Here is an 18,660-nt window from a genome sequence, read left to right as displayed (position 1 = left end):
ACAAAGTAATTATTCAACAAGTCAACAACTATTCACTATATTTGTTAATGACTTAGATAACACAATATAGAGACATATATCCAAGTCTGCCATTTCCTTATTTTCATTTGCAATATTACCTGTACCCGTTTGTAAAGGGCCCATTTATCTTCTAATATAATCTTGATATCCCTCAAGTTTCTTTTCATATTCCCTTTTTGCAGCTCTTACTGTTTTTTTTGTCTTCCTTTGTTGTTCTTTATATCTCTCTCCCAGTCCCCTGCATCTACACTATTCTTTGTACTTTTGAATGCTCTTTTCTTTAGTTTTATGTTATCTCTCACCTCTTCTGTTGACCATGGCTGTTTTATTTGTTAAGTAGAGCTCTTGCCCCTTAGGGGTATATATTGGTCCTGTATTAAGCTAAATTATTTTTTGAACACCTCCCACTGTTCGTCTGTAGTTTTACTCGTTAACAGTTTTGACCAGTTTGCTGTCGTCAGTCAGTCTCTGTCTCATCCTGTTAAGGTAAGAATCTTAGTAACTGTGTTAAGTTTCTCCTTTTCAAACCTAACATTGAATTCGATCATATTATGATCACTGTTAGATAAATGTTCCCTTACTGTTAGATTATTAAGTAAGTCTGGCTCATTACTCATTACTAAATCTAGTATGGTCTGCCCCCTTGATGGTTCTAGAACATATTGCTCCAAAAAACTATCTTGAATGTACTGAAAAAAATCACTACCTTTCTGACTTGAGTTACTCTGCTCTTCCCAATCTATATGAAAATTAAAGTCTCCCATTAAAACAACTCTGCTTTTGCTACAAGCCTTTCTAATCTCTGAATTAATACATTCTGCCACTTCACTGCTGCTATCAGGAGGCCTATGGACAACTCCCATTACAGTTTTAAGTCCTCTCTTATTCCTCAATTCTAACCAGAGAGTATCCGCTGATTGCTTTCCCTTACCTATATCCGCTCCTATTAATGTTGTAATAGTATCTTTAATCAATAAGGCTGCCCCTCCTCCTTTTCCAGTTTCCCTATCCTTTCTAAAGACCATATAACCTGGAATATTTAACTCCCAATTATGACCAGCTTGCAGTCAGTAATGGCCACCATGTCATACCCTCTAAGCTGTATTTGAGCCTCTAATGCACTGAATTTATTTTTATACTCTGTGTATTAGTATATAAAACTCTTATTTGGGCAAGAGACCCTAACCTGTCCTTCTGCCCTGATGCTGTCTTTCTCACACCGTTTAACTTACCACATTTCTTATTTGTCACTCCTGCTGTAACTACTTTAGTTATTTTAGTATTCCCTTCACCTGGAGTATTAATATCACTGTTTGTGACCTGAACTCTGCTCTTATCCCTTTTTCTCATTTTTAAACTATCATTTTTACTATTGTTTCTGACTGAGCCCACCCCCAATTTATTAGGGTGGTCAGTAGGACTTTCAACTAAGTATCCTTTCCGCTAGGACACTGGTCTTAGCCCGATTCAGGAGCAGCCGATCCAATGGTACAGCTCCCTCCTGTCCCAGTAGTGGTGCCAGTGTCCCATGAAATGGAACCCCTCCATCCCACACCACTCCTTTAGCCACACGTTCATCTTCCTCATCTGTTTGTCCCTATGTCAATTAGCACATGGTTTGGGTAGTAATCCTGAGATTACCACCCTTGAGGTCCTGCTTTTTAATTTAGGTCCTCATTCCTGATACTCCCTCAGCAGGACCTCCTCCATTTTCTTCCATGTCATTGGTCCCGACATAGACCACGACAACTGGATCTTCCTCCTCCCTTTCCAAATTCCTTTCCAGCTGCATCCAGATAGCCCTTACTCAGGCAACACGGGATTTGGTACGAGTTAGAATACAGGCAGCAGTGTTTAGAATGAGCTCAAGTTTATGAGGGTGGAAGATGGGAGGCCGGCCAGGAGAGCATTGGAATAGTGGGGTCTGGAGGTAACAAAGGCATGGATGAGGGTTTCAGCAGCAGATGAGCTGAGGCAGGGGCGGAGACGGGCGATGTAATTGAGGTGGAAGTAGGTGACGGAGAGGTTATGGGGTCGGAACATCAGCTCAGGGTCAAGTAGGACGCCAAGGTTGCAAACAGTCTCGTTCAGCTTGAGACAGTGGCCAGGGAGGGGGATGGAGTCGGGGGAGAGGGTACAGGTTTTGTGCCATGGGACGAAGATGATGGCTTCAGTCTTCCCAATGCTTATCGAGAGGAAGTTAGACCAGCAGTCAAACTACACAGAGGCAGTGGGAGGTCCAGAGAGGTGGTGCAGATGTCGAGCTGGTGTAGATGTTGAGCTGGGTGTTGTCAGCGTACATGTGGAAGCAGACCCCATGTCTGAAGACGATGTCAACAAAGGGCAACTTGAAGATGGAATTATAGAATGGTTACAACACAGAAGGAGGCCATTTTTGTAAGAGCAATCCAGTTAGTCCCATTCCCCCGCCCTTTCCCTGTAGCCCAACAAATTGTTTCCCTTCAAGTATTTATCCAATTCCTTTTTGAAAGCCACAATTGAATCTGCTTTCAGGCAGTGCATTCCAGATCATAACTACTTGCTGTGTAAAAAAGTTTTTCCTCATGTCGTCTTTGGTTCTTTTGCCAATCACCTTAAGCCTGTGTCCTCTGGTTCTCGACCCTTCCGCCAATTGGAACAGTTTCTCTTTACTTACTTTATCTAAACCCTTCATGATTTTGAACACTTCTATCAAATCTCCTCTCAACCTTCTCTGCTCTAAGAAGAACAACCCCAGCTTCTCCAGTCTATCCAAGTAACTGAAGTCCCTCATCCCTGGAACCATTCGAGTCAAACTTTTCTGTACCCTCTCTAAGGCCTTCAGATCCTTCCTAAAGTGCGGTGCTCAGAATTGAACACAATACTCCAGTTGTGGCCGAACCAGTGTTTTATAAAGTTTCAACATAATTTCCTTGCTTTTGAACTCCATGCCTCTATTTATAAGGCCCAGGATCCTGTATGATTTCTTATCCGCTTTCTCAACCTGTCTGGTCACCTTCACAGATTTGTGTACATACACTCCGAGTTCTCTCTGTTCCTGCACCCCCTTTAGAATTGTACCCTTCAGTTAATATTGCCTCTCCTCATTCTCCGTGCCAAAATGTGTCACTTCGCACTTCTCTGCGTTAAATTTCATCTGCCATGTGTCCGCCCATTCCACCAGCCTGTCTATATCCTCTTGAAGTCTATCACTATCCTCCTCACTGTTCACTACACTTCCAAGTTTTGTGTCATCTGCAAATTTTGAAATTGTGCCCTGTACACCCAAGTCCAAGTTATTAATATATATCAAAAAAAGCAGTAGTCCTAGTATCGATCCCTGGAGAACACCACTGTACACCTTCCTCCAGTCCGAAAAACAACCGTTCACCACTACTCTCTGATTCCTGTCACTTATCCAATTCTGTATCCATGTTGCCACTGCCCCTTTATTCCATGGGCCGCAATCTTGATGATAAGCCTACCGTGCGGCACTTTATCAAACGCCTTTTGGAAGTCCATATACACCAATCAACTGCATTGCCCTCATCAACCCTCTCTGTTACTTCATTAAAAAACCCAATCAAGATAGAAGCATAGAAATTTACAGCACAAAGGGAGGCCATTCGGCCCAATGTGCCTGTGCCGGCCAAAAAAGAGCTATCCAGCCTAATCCCACTTTCCAGCTGTTGGGTTACAGCACTTCAAGTGCATATCCAAGTACTTTTTAAATGCGATGAGGGTTTCTGCCTCTACCACCCTTTCAGGCAGTGAGTTCCAGACCCCATCACTCTCTGGGTGAAAAAATTACTCCTCAGCTCCCCTCTAATCCTTCTACCAATCACTTTAAATCTATGCCCCCTGGTCACTGACCCTTCTGCTAAGGGAAATAGGTCCTCCCTATCCACTCTATCTAGGCCCCTCATAATTTTATACACCTCAATTAAATCTCCCCGCAGCCTCCTCTGTTCCAAAGTAAACAACCCCAACTATCCAATCTTTCCTCATAGCTAAAATTCTCCAGTCCTGGCAACATCCTTGTAAATCTCCTCTGTATCCTCTAGTGCAATCACATCTTTTCTGTAATGTGGTGACCAGAACTGTACGCAGTACTCAAGCTGTGACCTAACTAGTGTTTTATACAGTTCTAGCATAACCTCCTTGCTCTTATATTCTATGCCTCGGCTAATAAAGGAAAGTATTCCATATGCCTTCTTAACCACCATATCTATGTGTCCTGCTACCTTCAGGGATCTGTGGACATGCACTCCAAGGTCCCTCTGTTCCTCTACACCTCTCAGTATCCTCCCATTTATTGTGTACTCCCTTGCCTTGTTTGCCCTCCCCAAATGCATTACCTCACACTTCTCCGGATTGAATTCCATTTGCCACTTTTCTGCCCACCTGACCAGTCCATTGATATCTTCCTGCAGTCTACAGCTTTCCTCCTCACTATCAACCACATGGCCAATTTTTGTATCATCTGCAAACTTCTTGATCATGCCCCCTACATTCAAGTCTAAATCACTGATATATACCACAAAAAGCAAGGGATCTAGTACTGAGCCCTGTGGAACCCCACTGGAAATAGCCTTCCAGTCACAAAAACACCCGTCGACCATTACCCTTTGCTTCCTACCACTGAGCCAATTTTGGTTCCAACTGGCCACATTCCCTTGGATCCTACGGACCTTTACTTTTCTGACCAGTCTGCCATGTCGGACCTTGGTAAAAGCCTTGCTAAAATCCATGTACACTACATCAAACGCGTTACCCTCATCAACCTTCCTTGTTACCTCCTCAAAAATTTCGATCAAGTTAGTCAGACACGACCTTCCCTTAACAAATCCTGCTGAATGTCCTTGATTAACCCGTACCTTTCGAAATGATGATTAATACTGTTCCTCAGAATTGATTCCAGTAATTTGCTCACCACCGAGGTTAGGCTGACTGGCCTGTAATTACTCGGTCTATCCCTTTCTCCCTTTTTAAACAACGGTACAACGTTAGCAGTCCTCCAATCCTCCAGCACCATGCCTGTCGCCAGGGAGGATTGGAAAATGATGGTCAGAGCCTCTGCTATTTCTTCCCTTGCTTCTCTTAACAGCCTGGGATACATTTCATCCGGGCTTTGCGGTTTATCTACTTTCAAAGATGCTAAACCCTTTAATATTTCCTCCCTCACTATGTTTATCCCATCCAATATTTCACACCCCTCCTCCTTAACAATCTCTGCATCGTCCCCCTCTTTTGTGAAGACAGATGCAAAGTATTCATTAAGAACCATACCCACATCTTCAGCCTTCACACACAGGTTACCTTTTTGGTCTCTAATAGGCCGACTCTTTCCCCTAGTCATCCTCTTGCTCTTTATGTATTTATAAAACATCTTTGGGTTTTCCTTGATTTTCCTTGCCAGTATTTTTTCATGCCCTATCTTTGCTTTCTTAATTTCCTTTTTAATTTCACCCCTGCACTTTCTATACTCCTCTAGGCATTCTGCAGTATTGAGCTCTCGGTATCTGACCTAAGCTTCCCTTTTTTGCCTTGTCCTACCCTGTATGCTCCTTGACATCCAGGAGTCTCTAGATTTGGGATTTGTTTGTTAAACATGATTTGCCTTTAACAAATCTGTGCTGGCTTTCCTTTATTGATCAACACTTGTCCAAGTGACTATTAATTTTGCCCCGGATTATGGTTTCTCAAAGCTTTCCCACCACCGAGGTTAAACTGACTGGCCTGTAGTTGCCGGGTTTATCCTTACACCCTTTTTTGAACAAGGGTGTAACAGAAGAACATAAAAAATAAGAGCAGGAGTAGGCCACATAGCCCCTCGAGCCTGCTCTGCCATTCAATCAGATCATGGCTGATGATCGACCTCAACTCCACTTTCCTGCCCAATCCCCATATCCCTTGATTCCCCTAGAGTCCAAAAATCTATCTCTCTCAGCCTTGAATATATTCAATGACTCAGCATCCATAGCCTTCTGGGGTAGAGAATTCCAAAGATTCACAACACTGAGTGAAGAAATTCCTCCTCATCTCAGTCTTAAATGGCCGGCCCCTTATCCTGCAACTATGCCCCCTAGTTCTAGACTCTCCAGACAGGGGAAATAATCTATCAGCATCTACCCTGTCAAGCCCCTTCATAATCTTATATGTTTCAATGAGATCACCTCTCATTCTTCTAAATTCCAGAGAGTATAGGCCCATTCTACTCAATCTCTCCTCATAGGACAACCCTCTCACCCCACAAATTAATCTAGTGAACCTTCGTTGGCTTCCAAGGCAAGTATATCCTTCCTTAGATAAGGAGACGAAAACTGTACATAGTACCCCAGGTGTGGTCTCACCAATGCTCTGTACAATTGTAGTAAGACTTCCTTACTCTTGTACTCCAACCCCCTTGCAATAAAAGCCAACATGCCATTTCCTTTCCTAATTGCCTGCTGGACCTGCATACTAACTTTTTGTGTTTCTTGTACGAGGACACCCAAGTCTCTCTGAACACCAACATTTAATAGTTTCTCACCATTTAAACAGTATTCTGTTTTTCTATTCTTCCTACCAAAGTGAATAACTTCCCATTTCCCCACATTATACTCCATCTGCCACCTTCTTGCCCACTCACTTAACCTGTCTATATCCCTTTGCAGACTCTTTGTGTCCTCCTCACAGCTTACTTTCCCACCTAGCTTTGTATCATCAGCAAACTTGGATACATTACACTTGGTCCCTTCATCTAAGTCATTAAAATAGATTGTAAATAGCTGAGGCCCAAGTACCGATCATTGTGGTACCCCACTAGTTACAGCCTGCCAACCTGAAAATGACCTGTTTATCCCTACTCTCTTTTCTGTCTATTAACCAATCCTCTATCCATGCTAATATATTACCCCCAACCCCATGAGCCCTTACCTTGTGTAACAACCTCTTATGTGGCACCTTATCGAATGCCCTTTGAAAATACAAATATATTACATCCACTGGTTCCCTTTATCTACCCTGCTAGTTACATCCTCAAAAAACTCTAATGAATTTGTCAAACATGATTTCCCTTTCATAAAACCATGTTGACTCTGCCCAATCATATTATGATTTTCTAAGTGCCCTGTTACCACTTCCTTAACAATGGATTCCAGCATTTTCCCGACGACTGATGTCAGGATAACATTTGCAATTCTCCAGTCCTCTGGCACCACCCCCGTATTTAAGGAGGATTGGAGGATTATGGCCAGAACCTCTGCAATTTCCACCCTTACTTCCCTCAGCAACCTAGGATGCATTCAGACCGAGTGACCTATCTACTTCAAGTAGAGCCAGCCTTTCTAGTACCCCCTCTATCAATTTTTAGCTCATCCAGTATCTCAACTACCTCCTCTTTTACTATGACTTTGGCAGCATCATGTTCCTTGGTAAAGACAGATGCAAAGTACTCATTTAATACCTCAGCCATGCCCTCTGCCTCCTAGCGTAGGTCTCGTTTTTGGTCCCTAATCGGTCCCACCCCTCCTCATCCTATCCATTTGCTATTTATATGCCTATAGAAGACTTTTGGATTCCCTTTTATGTTGGCCCACAGTCTATTCCCATACTCTCTCTTTACCCCTCTTATTTCCTTTTTCACTTCTCCTCTGTACTTTCTATATTCAGCCTGGTTCTCACTGTATTATCAACCTGACATCTGTCATATGCTCGCCTTTTTCTGCTTCATCTTACTCTCTATCTCTTTCGTCATCCAGGGAGCTCTGGCTTTGGTTGTCCTACCTTTCCCCATTGTGGGAACGTACCTAGACTGGACCCAAACCATCTTTTTAAAGGCTGCCCATTGTTCGATTACAATTTGCCTGTTGAGGAAGAGGATGAGTCAAGGATAAATCCTTGGGGGATTCCAGAGGTAAGTGTGGGGGTGGGAAAAGAAGCCATTGCTCTGGAGATGCTCTGGCTACAATCGGATAGGTAAGAATGGAGCCAAGCGAGGGCAGTTCCACTGAGCTGCACACTGGAGGAGAGGCTGTGGAGGAGGATGGTGTGATTGACTGTGTCGAAGACGACAGAGAGGTAAAGGAGGATGAGGAGGGTTAGTGCACGTCGATCCCATTCACAGAGGATGTCATTCATGACTTTGGTCAGGGAAATTTCAGTGCTGTGACAGGGGCAGAAACCTGACAGGAGGAATTCAAATAGAGAGCTCTGACGAAAGGTCTTTGACCTGAAACTTTAACTCTGTTTCTTTCTCCACAGATGCTGCCTGGCTTGCTGAGTATTTCCGCTTTTATTTCAGAATCTGTTTTATTTTTTATTTCCAGCATCTGCAATATTTTGCTTTTGAGAGAGTTCTAGAGATGCAGGCACAAATGAACAACATGCTGAAGGAGCTTGGAGAGGAAAGGGAGGTTGGAGAAAGGTTGCAGTTATTTGAGGAGGGGGTGATGACCCACTGCCCCACATCAATCCAAAACTAATCCCACTGCCCCAGGGAGTTGAAGGGAGGGGACAGTGCTTGAGGAGAGGGAGCCATTTCAGCTACCATGGGGAACCATGTTTGGAAGCTGGACGATCAGGAGTCTAGTGAGAATGCGAATGAGGGAGCAGAAGGTGGGTCTCATGGGCGAGATGAGCTTAGAAAGGGCTGGAGGGAAATGGCGGAGAGACTAGAGTGAGATTAGGGTTCAGGGCTAGGGATGGGACTGGGGCAGTTTGGCTTAGTGAGCAGGAGGAAGGGGTCAAAGAGCAGAGGCAGCTGAATGGATGGTCTCAAGCTTGGACAGAAAGAAATCAACGAGTTCCTCGCAGCCTGACTTGAATTATCATCTACAACATAATTTCTTTCTGTCCAATTGAGTTGATCTTTAATTTAAGAAAGGGATTTGTGTTACATTCCCTCACAGTGAGGGTTATCAGCAGAACAACAAAGGGGACGGTTGAAGCCATTTTATCACGCCATAGTCAGCTGTTGCAAAGAGAAGCAAGTCAAGGGTGCTCAAAGCACACATCTGATGATATCCTCGGAAGTATACACTTGGAATTACAATGCTTGGGTTCAGGAAGCCTTCAGATGGGAACCCCATCCTGTTGGGAAAACCATCAATTGGAGTGGCCCCCTATTAGGTGGGACTTGGATCCAAGCATAGTATTACTTTCCAAGGACTACTGGTGGCAGCCTATTAGTCCTTGGATAGTAGAGATTTAAATCAAACTCTCCACTGTCCCAAGAAATCACCATCAAACAGGTAGCATTCACCACCCCAATTGACCTTGAGATGAATGCTCTTGGCAGAGTGCAGCTGTAATCGGCATTCTCATCTCCAAAAGAAACCACTAGGGCAGGAAATAAGAGTGGTGAGAACAGACATCAAATAACCTCAAGGTCATTCCCAGAAGATACAGTTTAAGGAATTTGCGCTACCTGGAACCAGGTGGTATACGGTCGAGCTACATTTCGAAGCACAGAGATTTTCTCTTCCAGCTGGCTTGGTTTCTCTTCCTCAAATCGATAATTTTTAACCGGGGTCGTATAAAGTGACAACTGCAAAACAAGGAAGGAAAAAGGTTACTGTCTGTGCTGACCATATGAAGGTTACCCACACAGGCTGTATAATCACCATGTACATGACAAGACTTGCAACTCATTCTTTTTAACAGCACCATATGTGTAAATTAATGCTTCCAGCAGGATAGAAGTTTACAGCACAGCAGGAGACTATTCGGCCCATCACGTCTGTGGCAACACCTTGATTGATCAATCCCAACTAATCCCGCTTCCCCGCTCTCTCCCCATTGCCCTGTTTCAATCCCAAACTAATCCCACTGCCCCGCTCTCTCCCCATTGCCCTGTTTCAATCCCAAACTAATCCCACTGCCCCACTCTCTTCCCATAGTCCTGTATCAATCCCAAACTAATCCCATTGCCCCACATCAATCCAAAACTAATCCCACTGCCCCACTCTCTCCCCATAGACCTGTATCAATCCCAAACTAATCCCACTGCCTCACTCTCTCCCCATAGCCCTGTAATCAATCCCAAACCAATCCCACTGCCCCACTCTCTCCCCATAGCCCTGTATCAATCCCAAACTAATCCCGCTACCCCGCTCTCTCTCCATAGCCCTGTATCAATCCCAAACTAATGTCACTGCCCCGCTCTCTCCCCATAGCCCTGTATCAATCCCAAACTAATCCCGCTACCCCGCTCTCTCTCCATAGCCCTGTATCAATCCCAAACTAATGTCACTGCCCCGCTCTCTCTCCATAGCCCTGTATCAATCCCAAACTAATCCCACTGCCTCACTCTCTCCCCATAGCCCTGTAATCAATCCCAAACCAATCCCACTGCCCCACTCTCTCCCCATAGCCCTGTATCAATCCCAAACTAATCCCGCTACCCCGCTCTCTCTCCATAGCCCTGTATCAATCCCAAACTAATGTCACTGCCCCGCTCTCTCCCCATAGCCCTGTATCAATCCCAAACTAATCCCGCTACCCCGCTCTCTCTCCATAGCCCTGTATCAATCCCAAACTAATGTCACTGCCCCGCTCTCTCTCCATAGCCCTGTATCAATCCCAAACTAATCCCACTGCCCCACTCTCTCCCCATAGCCCTGTATCAATCCCAAACTAATCCCACTGCCTCACTCTCTCCCCATAGCCCTGTAATCAATCCCAAACCAATCCCACTGCCCCACTCTCTCCCCATAGCCCTGTATCAATCCCAAACTAATCCCGCTACCCCGCTCTCTCTCCATAGCCCTGTATCAATCCCAAACTAATGTCACTGCCCCGCTCTCTCTCCATAGCCCTGTATCAATCCCAAACTAATCCCGCTACCCCGCTCTCTCTCCATAGCCCTGTATCAATCCCAAACTAATGTCACTGCCCCGCTCTCTCCCCATAGCCCTGTATCAATCCCAAACTAATCCCGCTACCCCGCTCTCTCTCCATAGCCCTGGATCAATCCCAAACTAATGTCACTGCCCCACTCTCCCCATAGCCCTGTATCAATCCCAAACTAATCCCACTGCCCCACTCTCTCCCCATAGCCCTGTATCAATCCAAAACTAATCCCACTGTCCCACACTCTCCCCATAGCCCTGTATCAATCCCAAACTAATCCCACTGCCCCACTCTCTCCCCATAGCCCTGTATCAATCCAAAACTAATCCCACTGTCCCACACTCTCCCCATAGCCCTGTATCAATCCCAAACTAATCCCACTGCCCCACTCTCTCCCCATAGCCCTGTATCAATCCCAAACTAATCCCACTGCCCCACTCTCTCCCCATAGCCCTGTATCAATCCCAAACTAATCCCACTGCCCCACTCTCTCCCCATAGCCCTGTATCAATCCCAAACTAATCCCACTGCCCCACTCTCTCCCCATAGCCCTGTATCAATCCCAAACTAATCCCACTGCCCCACTCTCTCCCCATAGCCCTGTATCAATCCAAAACTAATCCCACTGCGTCCTCCGCCCTCATCCACCCACCCGAAACTCGTGTGGAACAAGGAGTGGGTTGAAGTAACTGTATCTAGCAAGCCCATGTCATTCTCTGTGATTTCCTTGTAATGCCCTGCTTTGGAAATCAGCAGGACAAGAATCGAACAGACATGTATATGGTGAAAGAAATACCAATCACAAAGCGAAGTATAGACTTAAGTTGACAGCATTCTCTCTGGGATTCCCACCGCTTTGTAAACCTAATTTCAATGTAACGTTACATTGCGTATAAATTCAGTCGGTTTGTCATTAGACTCTCACATGGGCAAATTGTAATCATGGTTGGAAGGTAAGAAAAATAACTGATATCTCAATTCATTATTTTGAAATTACTAGCTGATTTCCCATAAGTCGGAGGAGACGGTGATCTGACCTCTCCCCATGTTGCAGGTTCTCTTTTTGTTTACTCTTCTAATTGTCTGTTCTTTTCTGGTTCTCTGTACTCTTTTCCTTCCCCCCCCTCTCTCTTTATGCACTACTCCCTCTTTCTCTCGCGTGCTTTCAGGTCGGAGGTGGTATGGGGGGGAATGGCAGGGAGGGGAACATTTTGTACTGGTGGCAGCAGGGCATTGGAAGGGGCAGAATTTCCGCCAGGGCCAGGAGGCAGTTGAAGGGAGAGGGAACGGGGCACAACGGCAGGGATGCCTGGGCTGGGAGACAAAAGGGTAAGAATGGCGCTGGGTAGGGGAGGGATCCGGGCTGGTATGCCGCAGGTGGCTGGTGAGTGGAGGGACCTGGGCAATTCTCCGGTGGCACATCTGAGGTGCGAGCTGAGGATGGCTGTGGCCAGGAGTTGGGATGCAGTGAGAGGGAGAAGGAAAGGCTGAGGGGTGAGAGGGCATGGGCACTCAGTGTAGGACATGTAAGAAGGGGCAGCCGTACAGAGCATGAGGCAATGGCTGGGAGAACGGGAGGGCGAGCAGCTGATATCAATAGGTGCTTGGGGTCAGAGGAGGGTCCCGGACTGTTCAGTTCAACTCCCAGTATCAGATTTGGGAAAGGCCGCCTTTTGTAAAAGGGCTTTCCCAATAAGGTGGGCGGGTCTTCCTGGGAATTCACTCCCTTTGCTCTGGATGTTGGCAGAATATTCTCTTAATGGATATTATTCAGATCGGGTTTATGTGGGACAACTTGCATTTATATAGCGCCTTTCGCGTAGTGAAACGTCCCAAGACTCTTTACAGTAGCATTACCAGACAAAATTTGACACGAGCCACATAAGGAGATATTAAGACAACTTGGTCACTGAGGTAGGTGTTAAGGAGCATCTTAAAGGATGACGGAGAGGTGGAGAGGCGGAGAGGTTTGGGATGGGAATTCCAGGGATTAGAGCCTAGTCAGCTGAAGGCAGGGCCATCAATGGTGGACTGAAGGAAATCGGGGATGCACAACTTAAAGCTAAATATGGCCTCATATATTAGTGAATGCCTGGATCTGGGATTTGAATCCCTAGTCCCTGCAGTGGTAAGTGCTTTGGGAAGTTTCTGAGGGAGGTGGTGGGGTGATATTCAAATTCTACTCTTTCCTCTGTAAGCTTTGATGTCCAAAAATTAAACATCCAGTTTCGTGACTCTGTTGGACGAGGAGGGAATCCACTGGCGGCCCTGTCAACACGAACACATTACCTGGTCCACCTTGAGAAGTCCTTCCTCTTGTTTGTTACTCTGAGCAAACACTGGCACTGAAACCAGGGCCAGGCTTGTGCGCAATGTTGCCAGCCCAACAACCTGCAAGGAATGCACAGCGTTAAGACACTGTTAGTTTAGAATGTTGTAGAATCTAGAATAATCTCTCCTTAACCCGCCACTAATCACTGTCAGACCTTATTATTGGTCACAGCTCGCCCATAAATGCCAATTCTCTCCTTTGCCAAAGGAATAAGTGTAATAAAAAAAAACATTTAGATTATCTAACCTCCTGTAGGGTTCCTCTCTCTCAATATTTCCTTCTTTTAGCTTTTCACTCCCAGATTCCCAGACTGCTCTCAGACTCAGGTCAAAGCATGGCTGAGTTAGAAGTCATGGGATCAGTTAAGGCTTTGCTGAGGCCAAGTTGTACCACAAAGGACAAGGCCTTCAACGTGAGGGAATGAAGGTGTGGTACCGCCACAAAGAATTTCCTTTTAAGATTTCTTTCTTTGCCCGGACTGATAACATCTGACACTAGTCAAGGATCAAATCCGAGACTTTCCCAGTCTGTATGGCTCAGTACCACATCATGCAGCACATTTAACCATGTAACTATTTATCTCTCGCTCCACATATATATCCATACATACTATATTTGTATATCAGACACATTGGGGGTGATTTTAAACCCCAAGAATGGGTAGTTTGGCGGCAGGTGGGATTTGAAAATAGTTGTTTTTTGGGTCATGACCGCAACCCGGCTTTATTTGTGGGTTTAACGTCAGCGCGAGAAAGTACAGGCTTCCCAATGGGAATGCAAAGTCCGAAAATTTTGCGGTTGCGACCCAAAAAAAGCAACTATTTTCAACTCCCACCTGCCCCCAACCCACCCATTCTTGGGGGTTTAAAATCACCCCCTATGTATCTGTATGAAAATGATATTGATCATTCTCACTGTTTCACTATATATGTAACATACCCGACTAACCATATTGTTCTATAGATGTGATATATTTCTCATTAACCATACTCTATGTGAGAGATTTCTCACTAAACATATGCTATGTGTGACATATTTCTCACTAATCATATTGTTCTATCTATGTGATATAGTTCTCACCTACCACGTTACTGTGCATGTGATTATTTCTCCTTGTCAAGTTGCTGGATATATGTGATACAGTTCTCACTTACCATATTGTTCCATACCATATATGTGATGTTTCTCACATACCATTTTGCTGTATCTGTGATATATTTCTCACTTGCCATGTTGCTGTATATATATATTTCTTACATATCATATTGTGCTATATGACATATTTCTCACCATACTCGATAATATAGATGAATCTCTCACCATACTCTCTCTCCATATAAACATATTGATAAATCTCTCACCATACTCTCTCTATATATATATATACATACATATGAATCTCTCACCATGCTCTCTCTCTCTACATATATATATGTAAGGAGTCGCACAACACCAGGTTATAGTCCAACAGCTTTATTTGGAATCACAAGCTTTCGGAGCTTTGCTCCTTCGTCTGGTGAATTACTCTCTCTTCATCTGACGAAGGAGCAAAGCTCCGAAAGCTTGTGATTTCAAACAAAGCTGTTGGACTATAACCTGGTGTTGTGCTACTCCTTACATTTGTCCACCCCAGTCCCACCGGCATCTCCACATCATGGCTACATATATATATATATAGATGAATCTCTCACCATTCTCTCCCTCTATATATATTGATGAATCTCGAACCATTCTCTCTATATACATATATATATATATATAGATGAATCTCTCACCATTCTCTCCCTCTATATATATTGATGAATCTCTCACCATTCTCTCCCTCTATATATATTGATGAATCTCTCACCATTCTCTCCCTCCATATATATTGATGAATCTCCAACCATTCTCTCCATATACATATATATATATTGATGAATCTCTCACCACACTCTCCCTCCATATATATTGATGAATCTCTCACCATTCTCTCCCTCTATATATATTGATGAATCTCTCACCATTCTCTCCCTCCATATATATTGATGAATCTCTCACCATACTCTCCCTCTAGAAATATTGATGAATCTCTCACCATTCTCTCCCTCGATATATATTGATGAATCTCTCACCATTCTCTCCCTCCATATATATTGATGAATCTCCAACCATTCTCTCCATATACATATATATATATTGATGAATCTCTCACCATACTCTCCCTCTATATATATTGATGAATCTCTCACCATACTCTCCCTCTATATAGATATTGATGAATCTCCAACCATTCTCTCCATATACATATATATATATTGATGAATCTCTCACCATTCTCTCCCTCCATATATATTGATGAATCTCTCACCATACTCTCCCTCTATATATATTGATGAATCTCTCACCATACTCTCCCTCTATATATATTGATGAATCTCCAACCATTCTCTCCATATACATATATATATATTGATGAATCTCTCACCATACTCTCCCTCTATATATATTGATGAATCTCTCACCATTCTCTCCCTCGATATATATTGATGAATCTCTCACCATTCTCTCCCTCCATATATATTGATGAATCTCCAACCATTCTCTCCATATACATATATATATATTGATGAATCTCTCACCATTCTCTCCCTCCATATATATTGATGAATCTCTCACCATTCTCTCCCTCGATATATATTGATGAAACTCTCACCATTCTCTCCCTCAAAATATATTGATGAATCTCTCACCATTCTCTCTATCGATATACATATATTGATGAATCTCTCACCATACTCTCTATATACAAATATATATTGATGAATCTCTCACCATACTCTCTCTCTGTCTGTCTCGACACATTGATCAATCTCGCACCATACTCTCTCTATATATAAATATAGATGAATCTCTCACCATACTCTCTCTCTCGAAATATATATATTGATCAATCTCTCACCACACTCTCTCTCTCTCTCTATATATATATATATATTGATCAATCTCTCACCATACTCTCTCTCTCTCTCTATATATATATATATATATATTGATCAATCTCTCACCATACTCTCTCTCTCGAAATATATATATTGATCAATCTCTCACCACACTCTCTCTCTATATATATATATATTGATCATTCTCTCACCATACTCTCTCTCTCTCTATATATATATATATATATATATATATATAATGAATCTCTCACCATACTCTCTCTCTCGAAATATATATATTGATCAATTTCTCACCATACTCTCTCTCGAAATATATATATATATATTGATCAATCTCTCACCATTCTCTCTATCGATATACATATATTGATGAATCTCTCACCATACTCTCTATATACAAATATATATTGATGAATCTCTCACCATACTCTCTCTCTGTCTGTCTCGACACATTGATCAATCTCGCACCATACTCTCTCTATATATAAATATAGATGAATCTCTCACCATACTCTCTCTCTCGAAATATATATATTGATCAATCTCTCACCACTCTCTCTCTCTCCATATATATATATATAGAACAATCTCTCACCACACTCTCTCTCTATATATATATATTGATCATTCTCTCACCATACTCTCTCTCTATATATATATATATATATATATTGATCAATCTCTCACCATACTCTCTCTCTCTCTCTATATATATATATATGTATATATAGATCAATCTCTCACCATACTCTCTCTCTCTATATATATATATTGATCAATCTCTCACCATACTCTCTCTCTCTATATATATATAGAAATAGATCAATCTCTCACCATACTCTCTCTCTCTATATATATATATATATATATATATAGATCAATCTCTCACCATACTCTCTCTCTATATATATATATATTGATCAATCTCTCACCATACTCTCTCTCTCTCTATATATATATATATATATATATATATATATATAGATCAATCTCTCACCATACTCTCTCTCTCTCTATATATATATATATATATTGATCAATCTCTCACCATACTCTCTCTATATATATATATATATATATTGATCAATCTCTCACCATACTCTCTATGTATATATATATATATATATATATATATAGATCAATCTCTCACCATACTCTCTCTCTCTCTCTATATATATATATATATATATTGATCAATCTCTCACCATACTCTCTCTCTCGAAATATATATATTGATCAATCTCTCACCACACTCTCTCTCTCTCTATATATATATATATATTGATCAATCTCTCACCATACTCTCTCTCTCTCTCTATATATATATATATTGATCAATCTCTCACCATACTCTCTCTCTCTCTCTATATATATATATATATATATATAATGAATCTCTCACCATACTCTCTCTCTCGAAATATATATATTGATCAATTTCTCACCATACTCTCTCTCGAAATATATATATATATATTGATCAATCTCTCACCATTCTCTCTATCGATATACATATATTGATGAATCTCTCACCATACTCTCTATATACAAATATATATTGATGAATCTCTCACCATACTCTCTCTCTGTCTGTCTCGACACATTGATCAATCTCGCACCATACTCTCTCTATAAATATAGATGAATCTCTCACCATACTTTCTCTCTCGAAATATATATATTGATCAATCTCTCACCACTCTCTCTCTCTACATATATATATATATTGATCAATCTCTTACCACTCTCTCTCTCTCCATATATATATATATATAGAACAATCTCTCACCACACTCTCTCTCTATATATATATTGATCATTCTCTCACCATACTCTCTCTCTCTATATATATATATATTGATCAATCTCTCACCATACTCTCTCTCTCTCTCTCTCTCTCTCTATATATATATATATATATATATATATATAGAACAATCTCTCACCACACTCTCTCTCTATATATATATTGATCATTCTCTCACCATACTCTCTCTCTCTATATATATATATATTGATCATTCTCTCACCATACTCTCTCTCTCTATATATATATATATATATATTGATCAATCTCTCACCATACTCTCTCTCTATATATATATATATATATTGATCAATCTCTCACCATACTCTCTCCCTCTCTATATATATATATATATTGATCAATCTCTCACCATACTCTCTCTCTATATATATATATATATATATATATATATAGATCAATCTCTCACCATACTCTCTCTCTATATATATATATATATTGATCAATCTCTCACCATACTCTCTCTCTCTATATATATATAAAAATATATATATAGATCAATCTCTCACCATACTCTCTCTCTCTATATTTATATATATATATACTGATCAATCTCTCAGCATACTCTCTATATATATATATATATATATATTGATCAATCTCTCACCATACTCTCTCTCTCTCTATATATATATATATATATTGATCAATCTCTCACCATACTCTCTCTCTATATATATATATTGATCAATCTCTCACCATACTCTCTCTCTCTCTATATATATATA

General features: G+C 41.9%; 1 protein-coding gene across 8 annotated transcripts in view; it reads right to left on the bottom strand.

Moving 5' to 3' along the window:
* Positions 1 to 16,024, bottom strand: part of LOC137327056 (MICOS complex subunit MIC26-like) — a 38,751-nt gene extending 22,727 nt beyond the window's left edge. The window contains exons 1-3 of one of the 8 annotated variants that reach the window (XM_067992455.1): positions 15,980 to 16,024; positions 13,123 to 13,224; positions 9,410 to 9,529 (exon numbers count right to left, since the gene is read on the bottom strand). In XM_067992455.1, coding sequence (XP_067848556.1) covers positions 9,410 to 9,529; positions 13,123 to 13,224; positions 15,980 to 16,009 — 252 coding nt within the window. In that variant the 5' untranslated portion in view covers positions 16,010 to 16,024. The other 7 variants (XM_067992460.1, XM_067992458.1, XM_067992459.1 and 4 more) reach the window with 7 other exon arrangements.
* Positions 16,025 to 18,660: the final 2,636 nt, after the last annotated feature.

Source organism: Heptranchias perlo, chromosome 11 (assembly GCF_035084215.1).
Source record: "Heptranchias perlo isolate sHepPer1 chromosome 11, sHepPer1.hap1, whole genome shotgun sequence".
NCBI lineage: Eukaryota > Metazoa > Chordata > Chondrichthyes > Hexanchiformes > Hexanchidae > Heptranchias > Heptranchias perlo.
This window is presented reverse-complemented; position numbering and strand designations above follow the sequence as displayed.